General features: G+C 39.7%; 2 protein-coding genes across 7 annotated transcripts in view; both read right to left on the bottom strand.

Moving 5' to 3' along the window:
• rap1gapa (RAP1 GTPase activating protein a) overlaps positions 1–16,092 on the bottom strand; it is a 43,875-nt gene extending 27,783 nt beyond the window's left edge. Inside the window, exons 1-2 of one of the 6 annotated variants that reach the window (XM_049752472.2) lie at positions 16,002–16,092; positions 3,046–3,078 (exon numbers count right to left, since the gene is read on the bottom strand). Coding sequence is in view for 5 of the 6 variants with exons in the window: in XM_049752470.2 (XP_049608427.1) it covers positions 3,046–3,078; positions 10,288–10,331 (77 nt within the window). In the remaining variant the exon portion in view is untranslated. Of the gene's footprint in view, positions 1–3,045; positions 3,079–3,176; positions 3,239–10,287; positions 10,432–16,001 lie in introns of those variants that run through there. The other 5 variants (XM_049752470.2, XM_068649146.1, XM_049752466.2 and 2 more) reach the window with 5 other exon arrangements.
• A 717-nt stretch (positions 16,093–16,809) lies between these two features.
• On the bottom strand, positions 16,810–27,165 carry nt5dc2 (5'-nucleotidase domain containing 2). Its single transcript, XM_049752684.2, has 14 exons — positions 26,697–27,165; positions 24,189–24,373; positions 24,029–24,103; positions 23,911–23,966; positions 23,515–23,608; positions 22,185–22,313; positions 20,410–20,470; positions 20,246–20,348; positions 20,081–20,182; positions 19,626–19,707; positions 19,437–19,523; positions 18,932–19,072; positions 18,783–18,847; positions 16,810–18,395 (listed from the first exon to the last, which is right to left on the bottom strand). Exons 1-14 carry the CDS (start codon positions 27,061–27,063, stop codon positions 18,134–18,136), a joined length of 1,809 nt encoding a protein of 602 aa, XP_049608641.1. The 5' UTR covers positions 27,064–27,165; the 3' UTR covers positions 16,810–18,133.
• Between the last annotated feature and the right edge of the window lie 443 nt (positions 27,166–27,608).

The raw sequence follows: 27,608 nt of genomic DNA, 5'->3' as shown, positions 1-27,608 counted from the left end.
AAAAAAATGATGATTTGATTCTGAAATAGTTTGAGATCAAGAGGAAAAACAATAGAGGTACATTCATGCGATGAGACACTTCCAATGACACAGGCCTCAAAACAGGAGTTCAAAACGTTTTTTTCTCAATATCCTTAAAAATGAAATTAAACCCTGACCCTCTCGGTGATAAGGATAAATAGAGTTTTGGGAGTTTTGGCCTGGCCCATTAGGGGTCGACACAAAAAATCAGGCGCATGATTGGTTTTGACAGCTTTTTCCACCTGATGAAACTCACCCATTTATTTTTTTCCTTTGGCCAAGGGACCAGCTGTTGCTGAGTATTTGGGCACTGACTAGAAATCGATCAGACTGCGAGGGAAACATCCGTCATCTATTTTGTGGAAGATATTTTCTCGCAGGTATGTAGCAAATGCTTTGGGAAAGTTAATGATAGGTTGCTAGTAGACAACTAGTTATTCAGAAGCAAAGGAGCGCATCTGTGATATTAATCCAAGGAAGACAAAAGTTAAAATAATTTGCTCATCACTCTATGATCATAGTAGCAATTGCACTGCTATCAAAACGGTAGAGTAGATTAATAAATCATCGTTCTATCACTTCAATCGTTCAAATAACATGTTATCATTTATTTACTATGAGAATGCCTCAACCTTTCCCACTCAGAAGTAAATGTGACATAATGGTCAAAAGGTCTAAAAAGTGCACTGTAACATTTGTAAAATAAAATCACAAGATACAGCAAATGCAATGCCTTTTGGCTAACTAAGGTATACGACGCCTGCCATTTTAAGAAATAAATAATAACTAAGAGAATATATCGGCTTGTTTGTTTGTTTTTCTTTCCTAACAGATGTCAAGAGATCATCGGTCGTGACTTCTTCCTTGCTAATAGAGCGACCCCCCCTGTGGATGCGCGTGCCTGCCCAACATGAAGGTCACTTGGAAATAGTATGGTGACACCATTGGCCATCTTGTTTGAAAAAATAAGTAGGGAGTTACACAATGGACAGCCGGCCACAATAATCCATCATGCTCCAGGGACAGCGAGGCACAGTTCACTGTGTATGTGTGTGTGTGTGTGTGGGGGGGGGGGGGTCTCTTATAAAACATGTCATCCACACAAACCATTTTCTGCTCTATCCTCCCAACCGGGAAACCTAGCTAAACAGGATTACAACTAATTAGGAGCCTCCCACGGAGAGTGGAGAATCGTGTTGGCCCGCAACGACCATTTAACATTTTAATCAAGTGCATATTGTTGAAAGCCGAGGAGCTTCTGACATTAAATACAGATTAGAGTCCCTGAGCTCATGAAAACGTATTAGCGCTGCACGATGACGGGAAACTAGACAAGGCAATGTACACTCAGAGGACACAACATTAACTACATCTAGAGTCTGATGAGATATTGTCCCAAACTGATGACTGACAGTAAAAAGGTGTGAACCATCCATCCATTTCATATCGTGCTTATCCTCACAAGGTCAAGGGCCTATATCACTGGAGACCAAAATATTGCTTGCACTCTCACAGTCTCACAAGGGATATATCATGGAAATCACTTAGCCCGAAGCTCGGGGCAACGTGATTGGACTTCTCCAATGTATAAATGGAGAACTAGTAAGGTCATTGTCAACAGCTTTTACCATGGACAACCACAATAAAAGTTCTTGTCTTCTAAAATGTTGCCAGGAAGCTGCTGAAGCCTAATTTACTGCGACTCCCTGGCAACCCAGCTAATCCCCAGGGGATCTCGCTGAGATTTGTGTCGCCATCAAGTTATCAACTAGTCTCCAGGACAGTGAGACAGGCCCATTAAATTGGCGCCTTTCCCATTTGACTCTAGGTGAGAGGATGGGGTATACCCTGGACTGGTCACCAGCCGAATTCAGGATAATTACAAACAACAGTTCTCATAAACTACTGTGATATTAATAGCTTTTTGATGGGGTCAATCAGAAGTAAAGTCTTTGATTTGTTGTAACCACTGGATTGGATTCGATTGTGCAGTTATACCGTACTTAAAAAGGGAAGTCAACCCCAACACGTTCAAAACACACAGGTCGATGAGTTTTAAAATATTGGCACAACATAGGCTTTTTGGATGCGGCGAGGCATGACATTACATTGTGGCGCAACAACAACAACATCAATTGTGTAACCTTATCCAACTAATAGAAGGTCCTGATCTGAGTTTGATAACTAAAACCTCAAAATCCCTAAACCTTGAAACGTTAACCTTGGGTTCAAACACTATTTTGAAAGCCTAATGCTGGTTTAAAACCCTAAACTCCTTCCAACTCATCAAGTTTATGATGGCAGGATCTGCTCCTCACTCTGCCAAGCTTTAAAAAAAAAAGTCACACCAAGTCAGAAAAGAACAATAGAAGCTATTTTAAGTAAAGAAAAATAATGCATGAAGAGCCACAAGTATGAGTAGTCTGTAAGCCTGATTTGTAAAAGTAAATTTAGCAGGGATTTAACTTAGAGTGACCTCCATTTTATTGGCACCCCTGGTGCCAATAAAATGGATTAAAAGCTTTAGAATAAATTCAGATTTATCATATATTGCTGGAGCAGACAGTAATCTTTTGGGATGTGGAGATGAGCCATTGAAGTGCTTTTGAATCATATAATGAATGACAGAGCTGAGTGCAGAGGAGAGGACCCAGGTTGCTGGATGATTAGGAATGGTTGAAGCGCTCTCATTCTGTATTCTCCCATCATGTGAAATTTGATACCTTCACCTTTTCACACTGTGGCCTTTCTTCCTTTATGAGCATTTCTGTGACCTGATTTTCTTTTGCATGACCCAACCAGAAATCAACTAATTTAACTTAGTTATTTTTTATGAGCCACAAAAAATATATTTTTAAATATTGACAGGCAGAATAATCAAAATGCCTCCAAGTGCGTATCGCAACTTTATTGACATTTTTGTTTGCTGTTGAGCACTTTTCTGTGAGATTTTCAAATGTAAAACATGCCTTGGGTCTCAATAAACATTTGGGAAACACTGTGCCAGAAAAACAAATAACTCACCCGGTCCTTGCCTTGCAGAAGGTCCTGTCCACCCTGGAAATGAAACAAGCATACAACAAGCATAACTGCCAGCTCATACATGATGAAAAATAAGCACAGGGACACAAAATGCCATTGCCTCAAAGTCATACATTTTCCTGCATTGCCTGCTGTACTGTAAGTGTGGAAGAAAATGTTTGGGATCTGTCCTTTGCACGTAACGTAACACTAGCCTGACCTGAGTGGGGGCGCCTGTGCTGTGCATGCAGTGGGCCGGGATACACCCTGAAATAAATGCGGCCATCTGTTAAAGCCGTGTTCCCGCCACCAAATACGACAGGACTGCTGCTTGTGTAAGTTTTGATCCAAACTGTTAATCACTGACACTGTCCACAATGCATCCTGATTAAAACATTCACTCACAGAACTGACAGCAGAAGTAACTTCTCTCAGACAGTAGAGGGCGCTGTGCACACAGCTGAATTGGCGACAGTGCAATTTTGTTATCCCAGGTTTCAAGGGCAAATTTGGCATTCTTTAAATTAACACAGTAAAAGCCATCCAACAGTAAATATTGGTCATAAGGTTTAGAACAGCCCTTTTTATACCCATTAAAAAAATTTTTCAAGTCAAGCTGTTCAAGCACGACAACAATCAATCATTCCACAGACATCAGCTCTCAGTTGTCAGTCAATCTGTTGAACTAGGAACAAGGGAAAATATGAATCCATATAGGGTGACAATATATGAATAAATAAAGTACCAAAGCCCAAATCAACTATTTAAAACTGGCTTAAATCAGCCTGATAACTGAAGGGATAGAGGTTAGGTGTTTTGTTTTTCCCAGAGGTACGCAATAGCTCCACCCTGTTGGACCTAATGATAATCCACCACATGACATGGTCTGCTTGTTTCATGCTGCATTTTGCTCTGGACAACACGTTTCTTCCAGATCATACACAGGTCTATTGGCTGGAATCCATTCATCTTGGAACAGACCTTGACTGTCACGCTGTTCTTGTCCTTTAGACACTGATCATTAAACCAACAAAGCAAAGACAATGACTCGCTGAAACAATGAAAAAAGAACAAAAGATTTGTATTTTCGACATCTCTGTCCAGCTAAAATGAGAATATTTGATTTGAACACAGAATGTTTAGTATGTCAGGACTCATACGCAAATATTCCACATGTACAATTGAATTAACATTGTTTTGCTGCCCAACCTGCTGATGAAAATGCATGACTGCTTTCCATCATGCAGGTCATCAGGAGTTCAAACTGGCTCATTCTACCTTTACCAATGATGTGGCCAGAAAAAATGCAACAATGGAAAATAGGTTGCTTTGGTTTGGAGTTCAATTGGCATTTACCTTTCACGGCTATGTCCAAAGATACAAAGCCACAGATACATGGAGGGGATTTTTTTTTTTTAATTGTCGAGGATTTTAAAATGAAATAGAAGAAATCTATAAAGAAATATATATTTTAAAAAATCTATATAAGTTGAAATTAAAAATAAATAACACACACATACACACACACAACGTGATGCTTCCTGGTTATTAAGAAATACCCAAGAGTGTGAAAGCAATTTCTGTCCAACTTTTTTTTTACAGAATAACATCAAAATCTCATTTGCTGCTCAAGTTCTCTGCATTCCTGCCATTTGAGTCAGCCAGGAGGCGTCGACTTTACTACATGACCAAATCCAGGACATTTTCATTACAGCGAGCCCCATGGTCAAATACTCAAAGCACATAAGACCTCCTGTCCAAACAGTAAAACGTACAAGGCTCCAACGTGTCACAAGGTCATAAAGAATCTGATTGTTTCTTGCTCTGACATCATGGAATGTGTGACATGTGCTTAATAAGCCGTTTCATCACATTTTGCTATTTAAGCACTCCAAGCAAAACTTTATCAGTAACCTAAGTCTGATGGTGTAGGGGTAGACTTGCCTGACTTGCGTGCGATCAGCGTGGGATTGATGGCCACTCAGTGGTGGTGTACATATGGGTGTGGTTGTTCGTCTCTATATGTGCCCTGCGACTAGTTCAGCCATTCGCCCGATGTCAGGTAGGATAGGCCTGAAAGCTGAATTGCAAAACATTGCTAGATGTGTCAAATATGTTCAATTAAAATAATTTAAAATAAATTGAAATTAAACTACCTCTGTCACCACCCAGACTAGTGCTCATCATGCGTTTAATAAAAGAAACAAAAAATTAAAAGAAATGTTTTCATTTGTATGTCTAGACAGCTAACATGAAGGTATTTGTCAGCTAGGTAAAGTGGTATCAGTTTCGAAGCATTTTTTTACATATTTTTGGCACTGTTGTTTGAGAATTCTAGAAAACTTTATTGGACATTTTTTTGACAATGCTCAGTCAGTAGTGATTTTTTTACTTTATTTTAGACTCAACAAATAGTCCATATAATTAAAAAAAACTAATACTGACATTAAATCTAATTAAAAACTAAGCTAAAACAAAGCACTTTTGGGAAAATAAAAACTTGGTCTAAAATTGAATTAAAACTGAATTATAAATGAATAAATACCTAAAGAAATACTGTAATTAAAAATCCCAAACTATTATATAACCTTGATTCAGACAAAGCAATAATGGAATATTACTAAGTACTTTTAAATGCAGGGAACTTGAAATGCATTGTGGAAGTAAGTTGGCAGCATTATTCTTGCTTCCTTGCTCTGTCTGTTGTACACAAACAAAGACGAGTCTGTTCCAGTCTGTTACGATGGACAAAAGTAGGTTATAACAAATGTGCTTGTGGTTCATGTGTTATATTTGCACAGTGCAAACAGTGTCCGTTGCTTGCATTTTGCCTGGAAAAAAAAGTAGAGCAACTTGATCAACTGGTTTATTTGTGTCAAAGGTGGGAAGAAATATTGCTTCTCAATCTCTCTGACCTCTCGTCTAGTGATCAAACATGAGACAGTTACCATGGACACAGATTAGAAAACTCAGAAAAGTTCAGTGCTTCTCAAACTGGGGTGTCCAGTAAGTCCATTTAATTTCACGCTAACAAACAACGCAAATTGGGCTATCTAATAGCATGAGTGTTGTGCAGTTTTAACAATGGAATGTAAATCAAATCACGTCAAATCAGCTTTACATCTTCAGTGAGCTGTGTTATGTTATGAAGTCAGCAAGATGGATTCTTACAAGTAGGTCAGCAGGCTCTTGAATAAATCCATCTTAAAGCAAACAAGTTTGTTGTTCATCTCGCAATGAGCTGCACTGAGGCAACATTCTATATGTGAAATTCAAGAAGTAGTCCAGTCAACAAATCCTTTAGTAAATCATTTTCAAAAGCAACTCAATACACTGCTTCACATTTCTCACAACTGTGAGAACATCCAAAAATTTAAAACATCCAAGTCAACAAGGTAGACTTTTTTTCGGACTATTTTAATTGCCAAATCTTATCAGAACAAAATGACGATGCAAAACCTGTTAGCTGAGTTAATGTGGTTACCAAGCTGCCATGAACCGAGGATGTGAAATTTAGATGACTCACACTCCCAAAACAATTTTTAAATCTTTGCAACTCAAATTGCATGAGAATCGAACATACAGTAGATACCATCAGCACACAGACGAAAAACAAGCCCGGACTGTACAAGAGACTGAATGAGCCTTTTGAAAAACATGTGTGGCAAATAGCTGAGTGTTATTTAGCATTTAGCTCCACTACAAGTTCTATTACAGTATACAAATATACACATATAATGCACGCATGCACGCACACACACACAAAGAACCATCCATCAGAAAAATCACAACAAACAAACTCATTATGCCACCATTCAGGCAGCAGGTATCAGATGTGATCTTCAATATTGATATGGTGCGTTCATTCATTTTGCAATGCATCAGAAAACATTTAAACAGCAGCTGTCATTATTAAAAGAAAAAAAAAAAACACTAGTAGTTTCAAATTAACATAATTCCTTTCATGGATATTTTACCCATGCAAGTATATTTTATTAGTTAAGCATGAACATAGTAAGTAGTGGTAAGTAACTAAGTACATATACTTTGTTATTGTACTTTGTGTATTTTATTTATTTGTTGTATCTGTACGGTAATTTTCAGATTTTGTTTGAACAGACATCTTCTTATGTTGTCAAATGGCCTCATTTTTTTTTTTTTTTTCCAAACTTCTTGGATGATGACAAATGGAGACAGTTAAAGGTAATCTTGTCCATATTCAAATTTCAAATTGTGGCTCAGATGCTACTGGAGGTGTCTGAATTCAATTTAGGCATAACGTCAGACAAGAGAGTGACTTTGGCATGAAATAAGTCTTGTGCATGTAGGCAACAGTGAAAAAAAGCTTGGAGAAACTTGAAGAAGCCCAAGTACACCACGACACGTTCTCCAACTCAAGGAGGAGCGTGAACTTCCAGAGATCCTGTAAAGCCATTATCAGTTGCCCTTATTCCTTGTTGCTGCTTGTCGTCTTCTCCACCTCCTCACAAAGCCACATTTTTGGGTCAATAATGACATATCAGTATTGCCACGCTGGAGCCTACCTCACATCCAAACAAAGCAAAAGAGGCACAGGGCCACTTCCTGTTTGGTCACCTAGCAACCAGTGAAAAATATAGCGAGTTGGGGTACGAAACAAGTGTGCCATGAAAGTTCTAGTCAATTGTGCCACTTAGCAACTCAGGCCGTTTTTGTCTCGTGCTATCCTGGCATATTACACAAAGGATTACTATTTAATCAAATGCCACCTAATTAGCAGCATGAAAAAGATCTGCATCTGGCTCGGTTGTTCATCGGTAGATGGCTTGAAAAGCATCGAAGAATGTATATATGCAAGGTGGACTGCCAGAGTAGGCACTGAAGAGCCCTCTGCTCGGCCTTCGTCTCCTGTTTGTTTTGCCTCTGCCCTTGGAAGGGCACTTGAATGGCCTCCTGTCCTTGAGTAGTCTAATCATCTTTTGTCATGCGAACAAAAAATGCCCCCCTAAACTGATTCACACTTCCATTTTCAGTACAATAAGTATCAGTCAGGAAAACGCCAAATCGCTGTCAATGACAGAAGCCTTGTCTTTGCTTTCGTACAGAAGGCTCATACAAACGTTGTGGCTCTTGAATGTGAATCGAGGTTTATTCCGAAGCAACTGCGTTTGAGTTGAATCGTAACAGAGGAATCCAAAAGCAAACACACTGAAAGGGAACAAATCAGGCTTAGTTTGCTACAATGGTTCTGATGTCACCTGCTCTCGATGGGAGGTACATATTTGTTTGAAATCTACAAATCTTTCAAGAGATTAAATTCAGTGTCCTGCTATGCAGTTTACGTGTATGTATAAAATGTTGGTTATCTAAGAATGAAAAAAAGTATTTATTATTAAGTGGAAACTTGTATTTAGAATTTTCAGTGGGATATTCGAATACGAAAATATTTGCTAGCTAGGTATTACTTTGGCTAAATGCTCTCTTGGTTTACAGTTACAATAGCTGTAAAGAAGGCAATCTATCGCTATTATTATCACTGTTCTATCGTCGTCACTCAAACGCATCGTTTGGAATGTTATGAGGAATGGACCGCTGAAGAGTGACGTTGCTCACGAAGAATAAATCAGCAAGAAAATCTATTTAGTCGCAAAAGAGGTCTGTTCAGACCCATTTCTTTTGTCTGGAAACTAAGCTTGCCTGGATATCACATTCCATCGAACGGCAGCCTTAGGAAATAGTAGGACTGCAAAGACACAGAAGCAGGAAATAGTTCAAGTTCAGGTATGACGAAAACATGGACGCCAGCTTGCAGTTAGATGTGGATGGGAATGAGAATGTGTTTCTAGAGATGAAATACAGTTAAATTTAAGGAATCATGATGAAAAGCCAACATTCATCCATAAATAAGGCCCTGTCGATTTTTGACCAAATTAACATATTTTAAGTGCGCCCTAATTTAGGAAAAGTCATCCTTAAAAGTACCTTAAATAATCAGGGTACATTTAAGGATATCTTTGACAGGTACAATAAAATTTGACCAAAACACTGTAAGGGTTAAAAAAAATGTGCATTTTGTTTGGGGCATCTCAGTGAGGCAGAATTCTTGCAGTGTGTCGTCATGACGCCAAGCATCACACTGTGGTCACCTGACATTGTTCCCCTCCCCGAGGCTACACATTGAGCATTGAGCTCTGCTGAAGACAGCACTAGAAAACACTGTACGCTATTATGTGACTGAACCGGCACAATTTTACATTGCATTGAAATTTGCTTGAAATCATCCCAAACAGGGACTTGAATCAAACACTGTTGTTGCACGTGGCAATTTGTGAGCAACAGCATGGAAAAAATGACATTTTGTTGAAAGAGTGTATTGTTTAATCAGTGTATTAATCGTGCTTTCCATAATAATAAAAAGTGGGGGCCTAATACTACTTTGTTGTTTGTTTTATTTCCCAATTTTACAAATGAAAACAAGACTCATCATGCGCCTCAACACACCTTTTAGTATGCTAACTTACTGCTAATCCTAAAAAGCATCTACCTTGCGGTGTTTTAACCCTTTAAGCAACCAGTTGAACACAAGGAGTGCAGCAGCACATGTAGAAAGACAACAGTGCCCCGTGTCATATTCTTTATCCTCTGCGTAGAACGAATTAGTGCCGTACTGGTAAATTGAGAGAGAGTACAGACTAGCCATCAGTTTAACTAATACTGCCCACAGGTGGCAGAGGGGGGCAGCACACAAGAAGGGGTATGGTCATTTGATTTATGCAGTATGACGAAAAAAATGCATGCCTTTACAAATGCATTATGGTTGTGTTCTTAGGAAGACTTCATATACAATCATACACTGGCCATATTGACATTTTCATATGCAGCAAATAAGCACACAAGTATTCGTGCACCTGCTCACTTTCTGTAAAAAGTGACCCACGAGTGGCCAGTGGTAGTAGAAGCCTGTTTCACACACCTTGTTTCTAAGCTAACCCTAACACAGTACAAGCAGATAAGCAGGAAAATGGTCAAACTAAAACTTGCAAGACCTGTCTCCAAATCAAAAGTTGCCCATTAATTCATTTGGGCTGACGCATATTAAAACTCAAATCACAAAGTTGCAGTGATAAAGCACGATGGCAATCCAAACACACGGGAATGTGCAAAGTCATCAAAGCCAGGGTCAGTCCAAGCCACAAACCCAAATACGCTCTATCTATCACATGTACACATCATCATCATGTGCTCAGGAGATTAAACAGCTCTTACCCTCCATAGGCTCCAAAAGTGAAACTCCTTTTTCTTTGCGGCATACCTGCTGACACACAGCACGGACTGAGTCTACTGAGAGCTGGACTCACTCTGCCTGACGGAGTGTTTGTTTGTGTGTGTGTGTGTGGGGGGGGGGCATGCACTGCCTCTTCCTTGCTTACACGCCTTCATCATAAACTGGGAGGGAGGATGAGGAACATGGGATGGGAGTTGCTGACAACGCCAGTCTCCTGGGAACCAAAAAGTGTAGTGGCAGGCTATTTCATGGGAACTCAGTGGTGGGCGATCCCTATGAAAAGGAATTCATTTATTCACTGCAGTAAATCAGGTTTATTTCATCATGTTGATTTTTTTTTTTTTGTCCATAAAAAAAATTGCATTAAGTTTCTGAATGAAAGAAAAGCGTTCTACAAACTGGACCATATTTACATACACTAGATTGAGGTCACCTTTAATATGTGATGTGAACTTTACACATACACACAGACACACACACACACACACACAAACACACACACACGCACACACACTGGTTTGATATATCCTTTTAATGGTCATTTTGTGAGCCCTTGGCACAGGTCAGGGGGGAATAATCACAAAATGTGTGTGTGTGGGGGGGGGGTCAAACCTTTTGTTGTTGAAGGCTAGAGCCTTTATATATGCTTGATTATACATACTTATCATGAAATATGTTAAGATTGTAGAAATGCCCATTTTGTCCGTACTCAACACGGCACATCTGGTTCGGAAGTGCCTGGAACTATGTGCTAATCTCTTCATTCATCTGCCTCACATTGTTTTCTTTTGTAAGAGCAATGGAATGCATTCAAAAGAACGATTCGTGACTGATTGAGTTACCTGTGTCACTGTCACACCTTAAAGTCCAAGAAGTCCATAAGCTCGTCTATGTTTTCCTGCTCCTGGGCTCCCCCTATAGTTATAAAGTGCGATTTACTTTTAAGAACAGGCCATACAACACAACGCTGCTATGGCCATGCGCAGTGGCGGTTCTAAAGTAAATTACTCTAGGCGCAAGACTATTTCCGAGCCCCCCCACACACACAATATAACTCTTTTACAAACTATCCCTCCATGAATTATAAATTTAAATAAATATACCTGAAGACTGTGACGTTAGGGAATGGATAAAATTAAATGGATTAAAAAAAGATACCCCCCCCGAACGGATTATAAAAGTATCTCTGCAGCTCCTGAAGGGATTAGATTAAAATTTTCTATAATCCTGGAGACTCCAAGTGCACAATAAAATGTATGTAAAAGCTAAAAAAAAAAAAAGTGGATTTTGCATGCTACGTCTCCTTTAAGGGACCCCAAACAAAAGTAATGTTTTCATATTTTTTTTCAATTAATCTAACAATGTATGTTCGAGTGTAAAATAGTGTAAGATAGTACCGCCTACCTATTTTTGTGACAATTTTGTGCTTTTTCGGCACTGGCCATGAACCGAGGACCTGAACTGTACAAACGTGAAAAGCACACAAAGAGCCAATTAAGAAAGGAGGGTCTTTTCTCCCTCAATATTTATCCTGTATGGCAATGAACACACTATCTATTGCCGCTGTATACTTTCTAAATATTTTCCAGATACTTGCATGAACAAGAGCCCACATAGAAGCGGATATTGGAAGAGTTTGCAGAGGGAAGGCTGCTGTCCAAACATGCATGAATTCAAAGGGCAATTGTGCTTTGAAGTCAGTGGGGAAAAAAAATAAACCTTATCTCACCTTTCGCTTTCATACTGCATCACTATTTAAAAAAATGATACCGTAAGGCTTAGGATAATTGAATAAAGCTTGCTCAAATAGTGCTGCTTACTAATTTGTGTGTGGAAATGACCCCACTTTCACATCTTGAGGACAATCTCGATATTTTGACTCCTCTGGCCCAGCGCCGAAAATAAGGTTGTTGAAGAGATGGCTTGTTGCTGAAGCAAATGCACCCAGTGGCACACACACTACTGCCTTTCACGGACTTTGATTCCAGGGTCCGCATACGATGGACCACTTCAGATTTTTCACTTTTTTACTTGAGAGTGGTGCCTTGAGAAAAAAATTCAATTCATTCTGCGACATCACTTGTCATGCAAATCATCATTTTCTGTTGAAATGATTGCAAATGTCATTCATCTGTTCCAGCCTCTCAAAAGAATGAACGTTTTTTGTAGTTTGTCTGAATAAGGAAAATTGCACTCTCAAAGATGTGTTGTACAAAAACCTAGAGCATATACTACATGATTAAATAGAACTAACTCCCTAATAGAATATAAAGCATTTTTGCCATATAATTTGTTCATTTCAAAGGACATTGCACTTATACGGCAGGCAGATTGATGCAGTGTAATAGCGCCCTCCTCTGGATACAGACAGTAGCTGAAGTGTACGCGGATAAGAAGACTCTTGTTTGCATGAAGCTGATACTCTAAACTTTACATAACCTGAATTATTTTCCATTTATGAGGCCCTAGCTTTTCAGTATCAGTCTTACAAACAGAATGTTAACAGTTTCCAGTTTTGTACATTATGATTTAATGCCTCAGTTCAAATCAATGTACTGCTCCTTCTGCTGTGCCCTCCAATGGCCACGGGGGGCAGTACAATGCACAAGACCCAAATGTCATTCTTCGCAGAGGACAAAGAACATTTTCCTAATAATTTTGTGCTATTTTTGCCTACATGTGTTGCTCCACTGTGTAAACATCTGTCGCTTAAAGGGTTAAAACACCATAGTGATTGTTTTTATCTCCAACCTGTCTATGGTGTTTTGCAATTAAGCCGGTAAAGGCAGACTTACATATTTGTTTGAAATAGTCCTGTAAGCAAGTATTAATATTTACGTCATTCATCTACTGAGTGATTATTGCATTGGGTTTGCCGTGTGATGACACAAGACACACTAACACGCATGTTAATAAACGTCACATCAAACAAGTACCTACGGGCAAAACTACTCAATGGGTGATGGTACAAAGGCGGTTAATGAGAAAGAGAATACATTTCGAAGCAGGGTGACTCATTCAAAAAGAATCAAAGAGAAGCTACACTTTGGCTCTAATAATCTGTTTGCAGCAGTCCTCCTTTTCTGAGGAAAATATGAATAATTCATCAGAGAGGGAGACTATGAATAACAGTTAAGTCTATACAAGAGGAGGAAAAATTTCACTGTGAGATATTATCACTGTAACAAGCCAACAGAACAAAAGCAAAGGCATTTTTTTGTGTGGTTTAGCAAATTTGCCTGACAGTATAATTTTTGTTGAAGCCATCAAAGTATAGAATGAGTCTAAAAAACAAACAGTGTAATCTTTACAAAATCAATTATGTGAGAATAAAGTCATTTTTACAAGAGTATGATGAGGGCTTTAGCTATTTTTTTATTTACATAGGTAGACTGTTATTGTTTTAATAATTAATTAATATGCTGATTGTTTTTTTGTTTTTTTATTAATCGAAAAAAAACAAAATCCTCTTATTCAGAAATGGCACATTATTTCAAATTGACATTGTAGAAAAAACATAAAAAGCTTATGATTCAGCCACTGGTTTCTGTCTTAAAATCCCCCAAAAAATCAGCTAAATTGTTGATAATTGTTTTCCAAACTAAAATCAAATAATTGCAAATGTCTTCTTTAGATTCAAAAGTCAGTCTATTTGTCTGTCAATCTCCATTCTTGGAAAATTACAGAAATATTTACTGTTGAGAGACTAAAATTCCGAGGGTTTGAACTCTACGAAGTTCAACAATGAATCAATTCAGTCAAACATTAACAAGGGGGCGGGATGTCATATTTAAGATTTTAAAAGGTTATTCTTATAGTATAGAGTAAAGAAACGGACATGGTTAGTAAGGTCAAAATGGCCTTTCTCATCGCAACGGACGTCAAAGTGGAGCATGAGGTTAAAAGAGTGCAGCGAATTACAGCGCCACATCCTCGTAGCATCTAAGCCGAAGGGGTTGGCTGCATGTTTGGTAATGAAAGAGCGACGCGGCCCACTGGCCTCACATAAACCAGCCGATAAATAATCCATGGCAAAGCTGCCGTTGCATGAGTGCAACGCCGCTTGCCAACGTCCTCAGGCTGCAAATGCTTGCTTTCGTCCTTACATATTGCACAGTTCTGAAATTTGATAGCAATCACTACGGTATACCCTAAATATTATTCTTCATATCGTTTCCTCACAAAATGACGGACCTAATCGGGTTGAACATGCTCACAGTGGACTTGGCTGTTAGACACAAAAGGTCTTTAAGACATCCTGTGACATCTGATTAATGAGTGCACAACTGCCCCGCACACTGGGAGAGCCAATTAGTTACTGACTGCAGGGCCCTTCACCATCATGCGTATCTTGTCTCAAAATGGATGGATGGGAAAGCAAACAGTATACACACACGGGTATCAACTTGATATATTTTCCCAGCTGATTGGAAGATTGACTGCTAGCTTACTCTTATATACTGATTTGATGTAGTCAGGCTTGTGCTATTATATTGAAGACTTAGGCAGTCAGGTGAAGACATCATTTGTTAACCTCATCTACAAAAAACAATTGAAGAAAATTCGAGTAATGTCTGTGTGACTGTTGTTTAATGTGGATCAGACACGTCATGGAAGGAATATTTGAATTTCAATTGCTAATGCAGAGGTAGGTCAGTGTTTGTGATGGAGATTAGGCCAGCGGAGAAGACCCGGCAGTGATTTTCACAGTCATCACAACCCTCCGTGGGGAACCCGAACTACGTGGCCTGTTTGACACCACACAGCTACACAAACAACGCACTTTATGGCTTCCTTCCCTTGCACATCATCTTGCCGCAGGGAATACTTCCATCAGACCGGGACTGTAAAAGTAAAGGCCCCGTTACATTTAATAATACAAGAATCTGCTGGGAGGAGGGACTAACAATTCTCCGTGATGCCAGCATAGCATCACAGGAGGCACTCAAGTGAGTCCTAAGAGAAATAAAAAGCAGGAGGCAGAAATGGATTGAAGAGATTTGATAGGGAGTGCACAATGGGACAGGAGGGGGACGGAAGCATCTTGAAAGGGAAAGAAAGAAGAATGAAGTTCTGCAGCAAGGGACAATCAGAATGGTGGCACAGGAGGAATGCTTGCCAGTGTAAAAAGGCAGAAAATATTTCTGTTGTCTTATACATCCACACGGAAATCAGAATGAAGCTACAAATTTTTTTTCCAAGACATTGTGTGGTTGTTTTAAACATACTACAAAGTGTATTTCTGTTTGCTATTTCGACACGAGTCAAAGTGGCAATAAACAGGTTGAACTCTCTCTTTTGAAAAAATATTTGAAGAGAACTAGCTAACTGCTGCTTATTGAACAACACAAAACAACAAGCACCAGGACCGCCCCTGCCAGGCACATGCGATACAGGTCATCATAAGCACATCACCACCAATAAAACACCTATAGCAGACTGAAAAGTATGCAGCAGTGATGTAAGCGCTTGGTGGCAGAAACAGGTCACGCAACTAATTAGTTACTTCATGCGGAGAGATTTGCATTCATTATTAATATGCGCCTAAGTCATTTGTGCAAAATTGCTTCTCAAATGACAGCAAGATACCTCCACTGTATGACAACTTTCGCGACCGCTAATATACTTTGCTACCAAAACCAAAAGCGAGCAGATTAACATGACATGAAGTAGAGCAGCATGCAAAGAACGTTACCTATATCTGCTGGCTGCTTGCAGGCGGGTGGTGAAGTGAATGAGTTTGTTGTGCAGAGTAGAGCGGCGATGGATGCTGCGTTGCTTAGCAACCGTGCGACCAATGAGATACAGAAAGGAAAAGTGCGTATCAAACCCACACGCAAAACTCACAAGCAAAGTTAAGATGACCTCATGCAAATCATGTAAATGGTATGCAATAATTCACCTCCATCAAAATACAAAAATAGTTCAATTATATACACTGGTAATATTGAGAAAGAGCAACAAAGGATAACTTAAGGAGTTACTGCAAGACAAACAATTCAAAAGAGTCACGTACTTACGGTAGCAAGAAGAAGAAAATCCATAGGCACATGGAACATAGAAAAGTCACTGCTTAGCACATGAGAAAACTGAGCTGGAAAAGGACAAGACACATGGAATCAAGCAATGCAAACATTCAGCACCAGCACATTGCTGAAACTGCCCTGCAATAGCTGCTGATTGGGAAAAGGTGACAGGTGTATTGCCCACGCCCACAAATCCAAGATGGCGCTTGTGTGGAACCCAGACAACATGGGCTAACACAGGTGTGCCCCTAGTGGAACCCAGGAGTAAAATCAGATGAAACCCACAACCCAGGAAACACGCATTCACCACGTTACAGCTCGTTGTTGTGAAATGCATTTTAAAAAGTTGTAGTTTAGTGTAAGATTCCCATCATTTTCCTTGATTTATAGCCATGCTTCTCAATTACTTTATGCCAACCCAGGAAGAAAAATATATTTCACACATCTCTTTAAAATGATGCACACATTTTCATAAAATCTGCTGAGACATTTTATTGAATCGTACATTCATGAGATGCATTGCCACTGAATTCAGTCATATTCCCATAAGATAATACAATGTAAGTAAACGTGAACACAACAGCAAACCATTTGGTTATTTGAGACAGTTTCGACATGGGGAAACCTTCAAGTATAGGGGCATCTACAGGGATCTACTTGTTTTTCTCCGTTTTGCTGTATGGAGTTGCATTACACTACAACACACAACTACTGAATGTCATGATAAAGAGACAGTAGGACTTTGTTGTGAACAAACCAAACTGGTTTGACCACAAAACCATACTGACATGATTGCCCATTGCCATTGATCGTCAATAAAATTCATTTACCACAAAGAACTATTAAGGCCACACTGAAAAGAAAAATATGTATGAGAAAAACATTGCATGACATAGTAGAGGGGAAAAATGTAACATCACCCAGGACAACCTTTAGCAGAGTAACGATAAAGTTATATCCATGGACTTTATTCTTTATTATGACATTTTACGATAAAGTTATATCCATGGACTTTATTCTTTATTATGACATTTTACCTCAAAAATATTTTTCTTAAAAAAAGTCAGCGAAATTATGAAAAACACCCACTTTTTTCCTTAAAAAAACTGCTTTGTAATATTACAATTTTACTCTTGTACAGTGGTGCCTTGAGATACGAGTTTAATTCATTCCGCGACATCGCTCGTATCTCAAAACACTCATGTCTTAAATCAACTTTTACCATTACAGTTAATCTGTTCCAGCCCCACCTAAAAACATGAAAATTCATTGAGTGTTTGCTGGCGCCGTCTAGCAGAGGAGGTCTGGAACCAACTATTATTTTAATTTATATTTTGCTAGTATATCAAGACAAAAAAAAAAATCAGCCAAGTGACAAGAAGTAAATCTTTCAGGTCAAGGCACTTGCACCAAAACGCAACACCGTATTCATTTTTTTTTTCTTTAAAGTGTGGTCATAATACACTTTGGAATTCCCACATGTGGTTTCCTCCATGCAAAAATGACAAAAAAAGAAAACAGTAAACACCAAGTTGAGGTGAAAAAGTCGACTGCAACCGCACTATTTATGCACACAGTGGGTTATTGCCACAACTAAATTAAAAAAAGCTAATTGTGCGTGTTTAGTTTTTTTTTTTGATGAGTTGAAGCAACCAAAGCAGCTTACTTTCTGCAGGCTGTTTTTTTAATCTACTTCTTTGGCTAAACTGGTCACTATGTACAATTTTATGCCGCCTTTCTGCACCCAAACATACGGGTGTCGAAAAAGGCAACGAACGGAGTGTCCTAAAAACGTACTTGCTCATCGAATTTGAGCCATTTCTTCCAGAAAAGGTGTTTTCATGCAGCCGGTGCACAGCTGGTCCATCCACAGCGGCGCTTCATGCTGCAGTGGAGTACGGCGTGGGTAAAAGGTTTGTGAGAGGTCGTAGTTGAGAAGACAGCTGAGGGAGGCCATGTAGAGGTCGGAGAAGCGAGACAGGCGGCGGGAGAAATACGTGGGGTTGTGGCAAGTTCGGAAGATGCTGCCGAACTGAGGGTTGAAAAAGTTCTTCGTCATCAGCCTGGTAAAAAAAAAAAAGCTTAAGGTTAAGCAAATGGGGTGCCCCTGCCAGAAGGAGCAGCACAATGATATATACCTATATTAGATGTATAGCAGACAGTAGATATATAGTGATTCCGTTAATTTCACTGGTGAAAGACGATTTGAGATACAAGTGATTTGAGTTACAAGTATGGTCAATTAAACTTATAAGTCAAGGCACAAAACTGCATTCCCATAAACCAGCTAACATGTCAACACGGATTCAGTTCAACCAGTCCACAAGTGAACATGAAATTCTTGATCCTTTGTGTATACTATAAACCAAAGAATGTGAGAGTCAAAGAGTGAATTTTCTAGTGACAGAAGTGAATGAGTTGCTTGAGGGCGTACAAGTGATGTCACTCACCTGAGTTCTTCTCGCTCCTTCTGCCACTCATCAAGCACTTCTTTGGATCCTGGGTCACGGTGCGTCTGGGGAATCAGGAAAGCGTCAAAAAAGATAGCTGAGCACATCTTTCCGAGGCCTCGGCTTTCGGGTCGATGTGAAAGTCTCACCTGTAATCGTTCCATCAGGCCGGTGAGGGCTTGGAGCCAAGTGAGGCTGACAGCGTAGCGGTCTGTGCTCACAACTTTGGTTTCATGCTCCAGTTCCGGTACGATGGCTCCAGTGCGCCAGCCGTGTCGTAGCGTCAGGTCCTGTCGAGAAGAAAATATACTTTCTCACAGTGGAATAGATCATCACACTACATCAGTCTAAGTTGGAACAAAACAAACCTGAATGCGAAACAATGGCAACCAAAACTTTCTTGACAGCTAATAAATTGTGCAGCAAGCACTGACCACCAGGAATGCTATTTTTCAAGTATATAGTAGACATTGTTTTGGGACAGCATTTTTTTTATGCATTATTTTTGTGACATTTTTCTAATGCAAAAGCTGTGCCTCGACAAATACTGACTGAACATACACTTACTGATATTGGCAATTAAAATGCTAATCGCGAACACGGCAACAACAGCATGAACCTATCTCAAGATGCCCATCAAGCTTTGACACTCACTGCCAAGTCGCTATAAAGATGGTCTCCAAAGTAAAGAACCTTCGATCCTCGCCAACCCGTCAACCTGAGAAAGTCAAACAGGTTTCCCTGGGAGACGAGAAAAACATGTCAGTGGGTCTGTGATGGATGCAGAAACGGCACATTGATGCTCTCCGTCCAGTTAATGGAAATCACCCAGAATGCACTAACCTGTTTATAGATGTGGCCTTTGTCTAAACTGCTGATTTTTTCCCAACGAAGGTCCCCGTTTCCATCGAGACGCCGGAAGGGTCTGCAATGCACACTTTGAACATTAACACTGCCCTCCAATACATGAAAATAGAAATTACAGTAATATGTTCTATGCGGCCTCTCTCGTCTTTAACACTGTATTCTTATTAAGAAATAGAAATTAAGATCTTTAATACTTGATAAAGGGAATTTAAGTGCTGTTTAATGTTTAATTATTTGTATTGGGAGTTGAAAGCGCTTATCCTTTTTTTCTAATTATTTCCTGATTTTAAGGATTATTTTTTTTAAATATCATGTATGACCTGAACAAATGGTTTGACATGTATAGAGGCAGAGGCGAGCACACCTGATTTTCAAAATAAAATATCTTTCAGACTCTGATATTCTTTGTTCAATTTGTCTGTGCGACATACTTGACGCAATCGGTGAAGAAGTGAGGTTTGTCCGCCTGCACGATGATGACGTCGAAGAAGTCTCTCCACTCCTTGCCCACCATGTGCGTCATGCCTTTGTCCCTAAACACCAAAGCGTCACTTAAACACTTGCGAGTCCAAAACCGTGACCACGACAACACTTACACAAAACTGAAGGGACTGTTGGTCATGAGGAAAAGTTTTTTTCCTTGACTGACGAGTCGGTGCAAAACGGCATCCGTCTCTTCTCCTCTCATAATGAACTTGTCTAGAAACAAAGAGAAGAACTTACAGACAAATGCTGCATTGTGCTGACTTGAAAATCTTACCAAGGTCTTGCTCAATCCACTTGTACATGAAGCCTTTCAAGTGGACCATACCAATGGCTTCCTGGAAGTGGCAAAAGGGAAAATGTTCTTTAGGTGAAATGAGTTTTGAAAAACCTGCTTACAGTTGGGCCTGCTAAACACCTTTCAAATATTTTTCATCTGTAACAAACCCAGCACATAAAGATAAAAAAATCAGGCATTGAACAGTTTTGCTTGTGGTGTGGTGTGCTCTGCTTATCTCAACACAGACCACACCACTAAAATTCTTGCTTTGGAAAATACTTTCTTCTGTCTGGGAAACTCACATTTATTAAAAATTAAAATAAAGTACGTCAGGTAGGATCTATTTTGTTTTGTTTACCTCCGTTTCCTTGTTCGTCAGTCAAGGCATGCCTCCATTCCATTCAGGTCACAGTTCAGAGTCAAATGGAAATGTCGTCGTTTCCCACACATATAAAACAATTTTGGTTGTAAAAACTGACCACATTTAATATTCAAGGTTACCGACCCTTCCCGTTACAGGGGAAGAAAAAAAAAAAGCACTCTTTTTAATACAACTCAGATTTAAGAATAATCTGATAAGACAAAAGACAGTCAGGTATTTAACGTCTTTGCTCGAAAAGGGCCAATATGTGGACAAATACAGCCCAATTTTCTTGCTGTGCATACCAGGTCTTAAATGTTTTTCTCTGTGAAAGGAAAGCCTAGTCAGTCATGGACAAGTGTTATTGCTTTTTTTTCCCTCAGCAGATTCCTGTACTTCCAGCTGAGGAGTGCCAAGCACTGTTTGTCCAAACCTCTCAGTATGAGACAAAGGCCAACAAAAATGTGGTGCAGCAGGCTCAGACCATATGACCATGAGACGCAATTAAATCTTTGGAATCATAAATCTTTTCGGAATGATATCGTCATATTTTTCTCCGTAACTCAAAATCCATGAACATCATGTTCCCACGATGAATGAACAGAAATGCCATTAATCCATTCCAGTCAGTAATGACGCAATAAGATGCACTAATAGTTGTCATTTCTCACCAAGCATAAAGAAATATGCTTGTGAATGTTTTTTTATATTGTCTGTCTACGTGTGTTGCCCCACCGTGTTCAAATATTTATTGCTTAAAGAATTATAAACGCTATGAATGTGATTTTCTAACCAGTTTATGTTGTAGCTAGTAATGAATAAGCAGTTTCCACTCACTAAAACTCCAGTAGGGAGTTATTTTGAGAGGATATTTAATTTACATTGTAATTCAAGCTGATGACTTTACATTGTAGCAAAGTGTCAATTCTTCAGTGTTGGCCCATAAAAAAATATAGTATGTTTGCAAATATAAGAATTCCTTTTGTGAGATATAATAAAAATACATGCAGAATTTGAGGCCCAACAATAGAAAAGAGCACTCACCCCATGTTAATAAGCAAAGAAAAAACTGCTCAATGATTATTGAGTAGCAACACGAACTAATCTTTGAAAACTGCAAGTGATGGCACACTGACAAAATAATCGATACGGCCTATCATCTCTCATGAGTACCTTGGGGCATATGTACACTTTCTGATCAATAAGGATTTTACGAAACATGTACTGCCGATCAAGCTAAAAGTAAATGTACATTTTGTTTTATATTTGGTGTCAAATGGCGATAGATTTTATTACATATTTCACCATCGCAGACCAGGAGGTGTGGTACTACATAATATAGGGTGTTTTCATTTCCATTAACCCAGACCACAAAAATTTGTGGATTTTACAGACGGAATTTGATACTTACTGAGACATCTTTGGAGAGGTGAACTGGATCGTAATCAATGTCATTGCTGATGAAGAAATCGTTGGCCACAGCCAAGAGGGTCATTTCTGGGATGGAGAAGATGTCCATGAACTGTTTCACCTTTGGGCCCTGTTGCAAAGTACAACATTGAGGAAAAGTGCTTGCCATTCGCAGCCAGCTTTAACTGCAGCATTTTTTTTTTCCCAATCACTCATCATGCCAGGGCAAACACAGGAAGGTTGGGCTGAGACCCATTTGAGCGAGGTGGTTTTGGAAGGGATTAGAAGATTAAACTCGAAAGCATAGCTGCATTCCAAAAATAGGTGTAAGTGCTCTCAAATGAGCAATTGGGACATCTACATTACCGTATATCATAATGTTGCATATTGTGTGTTAAATAATGCCCACTCTGCATCCATTGCAGCCTGGTCGTCCTGATTCTCACATTTGCGGTCCCTTCTGAAGGTTTCTAATTTTTCCTAGTAGGGGTTTTGTTTTTCCAAGCACTCCTGGGAGTTCAGATCAGGGGTCGTGGAGAATAATTATCAACTGTGGGCATGTGAAGCCCTTTGAGACATTTTTGTGATTAAGGGCTATATAAATAAATTTGACTTGATTTGCCTTGACATCCAAATGACTGGACGCAGGGGAGACTCATCTGATCAAAAAAGGAATTATTTTGTGGAAAAATCCATTCTTTCTGCTTGATGAAAGTGACGACAAAGCCCCAAATGAGATTTTAAAACACAACTATGATTTCTTGTGTGAGCATACAACACAGACAGTTGGATAGGCCAGACTCTGGGACAAATGCTGTTTTTTTTTTTTTTTTTCTTCATGTGTTTGTTGAGAGTAACTTGGAACACACTCAAGAATGTATGCCTGGAGTATTGTTGTATTATCTGTCTACATGTGTTTCCCCACCGTTTGTGTTGAAATTGTTTCATGGGTTGTCACGTCATAACACGAATGAAAATTATCAGCAAATTGTCCATCTACGGTGTTTTGCATTGTTTGGCAGCATTACAGTAAACAGACTTTTGTAAAGCAAATACAAGGGGTTACTTGAATTACATAATGCTGTCATTTGTTTGACAGTAAACTTTGCGAGTATCAATAAACAGTTTGAGGCCTGAATTGTTCACTCTCTGCCAAACTGCTGCTTGTTGTGAAATGAGTTTACAGCCACCATACAGCGCTCGTGTCTCTTTGCTCACTAGTCAAAGCATAAATCAGCCAAACCACAGCTCGCACCTTGAAAAACACACAAATAGGGTCTCTTGCCTCTCAAGGCACCACTGTACTGCATTAAAATATGACGTCTACTCACTTTTCCGTAGAAGCCACTATCCAGCTGCAGAGGGACGTGGAAAGTTCCCCCGTAGAGCTCAAGGACCTCCTCGTCTGGCACTGGTCTCAGACCCCTAAAATCAAATACAGTATGAGTCACTGTGCAATTCTAGGGACAAACACCATCAGGATCTGACAGCTTAGACTTTCTGTGCAGATCACTTTGTTCCACTTGGCCAGCCAATTGACACTGGATCAGTGTTGACAAGAGGTTTTGCTGTTCCTGCCAACAGTTCTCTGCCAGTTGGCCATGTTTTCTGGCCTTCACAGTCACACATAGAACAGATTCTCGAAAATGACCCTGTCTTCCAAAATAATACCCCAAATTTTGAAGTGTATAGTACTTTTGGTACATGTTAGCAAATCATTTTTCCACCTGTAAACTGTTCCTGGTTGAATGTAATGGAAGGCGTCGATCTTCATCAGTAGACCCTAAAATGGAAAAAGCAGTTTTACTTAAAGATGCTGCTTCAGGAAAATGTAAGATCATTTACCTTTTGGATATCGTAGTGAAGACCTCGAACTGCAAAGTTGGGAATGTAATCATAGTTGAGGATTGCCTCAGGGTACTGTGGAGCAGCAGGACAAAACAGGAAACTTGCGTGCATCTGTGAGATTTCTAAATCTAAAATCGCATCTGCAAATTGCACAAACCTTGAAGTGCTCAACCAGAAAGGTCCTGGCTGTGTTGAAAATCATCGAGTTGAGCGCATTGGAATACAGAGCCAGCGTGTAGTCGTAGTCAAAGCCGTAGATGTCCACTTCGTCCAAGTTGACTTCATTGTTGGCGTAGATGGCCGACGAGTTGAGGGATTTGCACGCGCCGGGTGGAATTAGCTCTGACCATGAAAAGGAAATATATTGAGTTGGAATAATTTATTGATTTTGATATTTTGATCTATTAATCTTTTAATAGAGTTAACTTGTGAATTGTCCAAATCCTTGGAATTTAAGCCTCTCAGCAGTCAACATCCTCCCATTTTCGGAGTCCTCTATGAAAGCAGACTATCTTTTGCTTTGACTTTGGAAAATCAATAATCAACTTTGATTTTGGAGATCAATTTGCACACATTGCAATCGGTGATCAGGCCTGAGTTCCAATCACCTGATCGATATTAGAACACTCTAATAATGGTTTAGAATTTTGTTTAAATATCCTAACGTTTCCTCTCGGTTTCATCATCATTTCAAGACCAAGCCTGAACTAACACAAGGAGAAAAGCTTGAGCGGTCTGAAAATATAAACAGTTTTAATCACCCCAAAATGATGAAACTTGCAAAGAAAATTGGAAACGAACATAACTCAGCGGAAGACCCGGCTGACGTCAGTTTGGAGAGCCGGACAAAATGTCAGGAAGTTGCAAAATGTGTACTTCTCCACTGATTTCATCAATAACATACTAGAGTATCAGCAACAGTCTTCTTGATTCTGTTTTGTTTATCACAGAAAATAGACGCAATATCCTGTAGAAAGGCAATCAGCAAACTCAGCATTCGCAATTGTGTATTTACACAGGAGCACAGGAAAACAGATCGCATGTGGAGTTAAAGTGCCCCTGAGTGATATGATAGCATGGCTGGGGATTTAGGAAGGTGGGGGGAGCAAGGCAGAGGGGAATGCAGCTGGACACACTCCCACCACATTTGGCTTCAATACTAGCGTCAAAAAGTCAGAGACAAAATGCCACCAAGCATACTAATAAAATTATCTGTTGCATTCATCCAGGGGTGTCGAAACTCGATCCTCATGAGTCACTATCCTGCCTGTTTTCCACGTCTCCCTACTGTAACACATCAGGATTGTTATCAAGCTACTTCAAAGTTTGCTGATGAGTTGAATCAGGCGTGTTGCGGCAGGGAGACATGGAAAACAGGCAGGACAGTGGCCCTTGGACCAAAGTTGGACATGCCTGATTTTGCAGCTTTTGTCATTAAAATTGGAGTAATTACATTTTTCTCCCCATTTTTATTCATTAATCTAATCAAATGTATATTTTTAAATACACTTAACATTTTGTATGTATTAAAATAATTAGCAAATTACTATAAAAATCAATTATAATTGCAGAAAATGAAAAATTACATTATTATCAAAATAACCATTCGGACCTGGCCCACCTGTATGATTTAAAAGTGTTTTTTTTTTTTTTTTTAAATTAAAAATTTTAAAAAAAGCAAGACCAGAAGGGCAACAACAGCTTGTTGCTCATGCTGGGTGGTTGTGGCTCACTTGATAGAACAGGTTGCCCAGTGACTGGCTGTTTTGTTTTGCTTTTGCTGCTGGTCTTGCTGGTTTTTAGAGCACAAAAACACAACAAACCATGCTGCTCTCTGCTGTTTTTTTTTTGTTTTTTTGGCATGATACTTTCAGGTCACCCTCATTAGAAACAACAACACGTTACTGGTGCACGACTGCACGCAACAAGTTGGATATTTCTGCCATACACTGCAATGCATCACACTTCAATGTACTAGTAGAACAACTGCATTTTACTAGTGAAGCAAAACTGCACTATAGTTAACTGCATGCTGCGAGTACAACTAGTGACATTCAAATTCTACAAGAGATTAACATCTATTCACTAGTAGCACACAAATATCAATTGCTGCAGTTTTGCCCCACCCATGTGCAGTACTGTCAAATGTTTTATTTTACTAGTTGCATTAGTCATGTATTAGTTATACAGTTTATTTTTCCTTCTAAGAGGGGAAAATGTATTTACTGGTATGCAGAAATGGGTGGAGTAGTCAAAAGGACGTAAGTGACAACAGCTGGAAGCGCTACTTGTATATACAGTAGTAATGTGTTATTAGTAGCACCAACGAGCACATACTGTACCAGTGCAAAAAATTGCCTTTACATTAAGTTGCGTTCTTGTGCAATGCATTGTCTCGTTTATGAAGATCATAAACTAGATATCAAGGCTGTCAAACGAAAGAAATGCTTGTAATCTTCTACTTGACGTGTTTTTGCTCGCGTCTGTTTCGGAAACATGAATCTGAGAAGAGCTGCAGTTTTGGATTTATTTTTCCCATGAGGGCTGGTTCAACAACAACACTAAATAAAACGCCACGTGAGAAGTTCAAGTGGCAAGACGCAAGAGACGAGTTATTTCAAGAGATGATGCATGATTATGAATTCGTTCCTCAAATTCTACTGACCATGAACCGTCCGTCTCAGGTCAGCGTAACGAGCCCACATGTAGGATTTCTGGTCCAAGGGAGCGGTAGTGGAGGTGGACGTAGACGCCCGCCTCTTCGCGCCAGTCACACCGGGCGCGCCCGCTGGCTCCTCGGCTCGCTGTCCACCGGACGCCGCCGCTGGAGCCCCAGGGTGCAGCTCACTGCATGGCTGCGCGTCGCCACACGGCCCCCTGGAGCCACCAGAGGAGCAACCGCTTCTCTCTTTTGTCCCGTCGTGGCCGCGTAACGTGACGCAGCACGCACGGTTTACTTTGGGAGATTGTTGTCGGCTTCCTCCGCTCCATAGGGCCCGGGTCAGCGAAGTGGTCGCGATTTTCAGCGACATTGCAGGCGTGTAATTTGCAGCTTAAGCCGATTGAGCGTTAATGTCAACAACGGGCTAAACCACAAGCCACCTTGCTTCCAGTGCAAGCACGCCTAACGAATGCAAAAGAGGGCGGGACGACTGTTCGAGCAGCCAATCATCAACCCAAAGTACTTTTACTTCATTACTTTGCAGAAAGTCTACTTCAGTATTCGTTACTTTGCATGGCAAGTCATAAAGTATATAAAGTTTATGTTGGTAACGTCTACATTACTACGCTAACAAAGCACAAAAAAAAAAAAAATCAGCTACTGTCCTAATTTGCTGTGAGATGATTGACAGGCTTTTCATTTTTCGAGGGAATTACTTTGTACAGTTAACTATTTGTATAGTTTCACAGGTATTGTTCAATGCTTTACAACAAAACAAGATTGGACCATTAAAAAAAAATCTGATTAGCAGATCGGGCTTTTTAATGAACGGGGAATGGTGATCGGACTAATTTTACATTATATATATATATTTTTTAGTATATTTCCTAGCTCTCGTACCTTTTTTATTTGAGT

This window comes from Syngnathus scovelli, chromosome 2, assembly GCF_024217435.2.
Source record: "Syngnathus scovelli strain Florida chromosome 2, RoL_Ssco_1.2, whole genome shotgun sequence".
NCBI lineage: Eukaryota > Metazoa > Chordata > Actinopteri > Syngnathiformes > Syngnathidae > Syngnathus > Syngnathus scovelli.
The sequence above is the reverse complement of the archived record's forward strand: the minus strand, read 5'-3'. Positions and strand labels throughout refer to the sequence as shown.

Excerpts from the sequence above, each read along its gene's own strand:
- nt5dc2 (XM_049752684.2), bottom strand. The coding sequence starts at position 27,063 with ATGTCGCTGAAAATCGCGACCACTTCGCTGACCCGGGCCCTATGGAGC. Across the intron at positions 20,349-20,409 it reads GTGGATTGAGCAAGACCTTG|ACAAGTTCATTATGAGAGGA; the intron begins GTAAGATTTTCA and ends CTTTGTTTCTAG. Across the intron at positions 18,848-18,931 it reads GCCTGATGGAACGATTACAG|ACGCACCGTGACCCAGGATC; the intron begins GTGAGACTTTCA and ends CTGATTCCCCAG.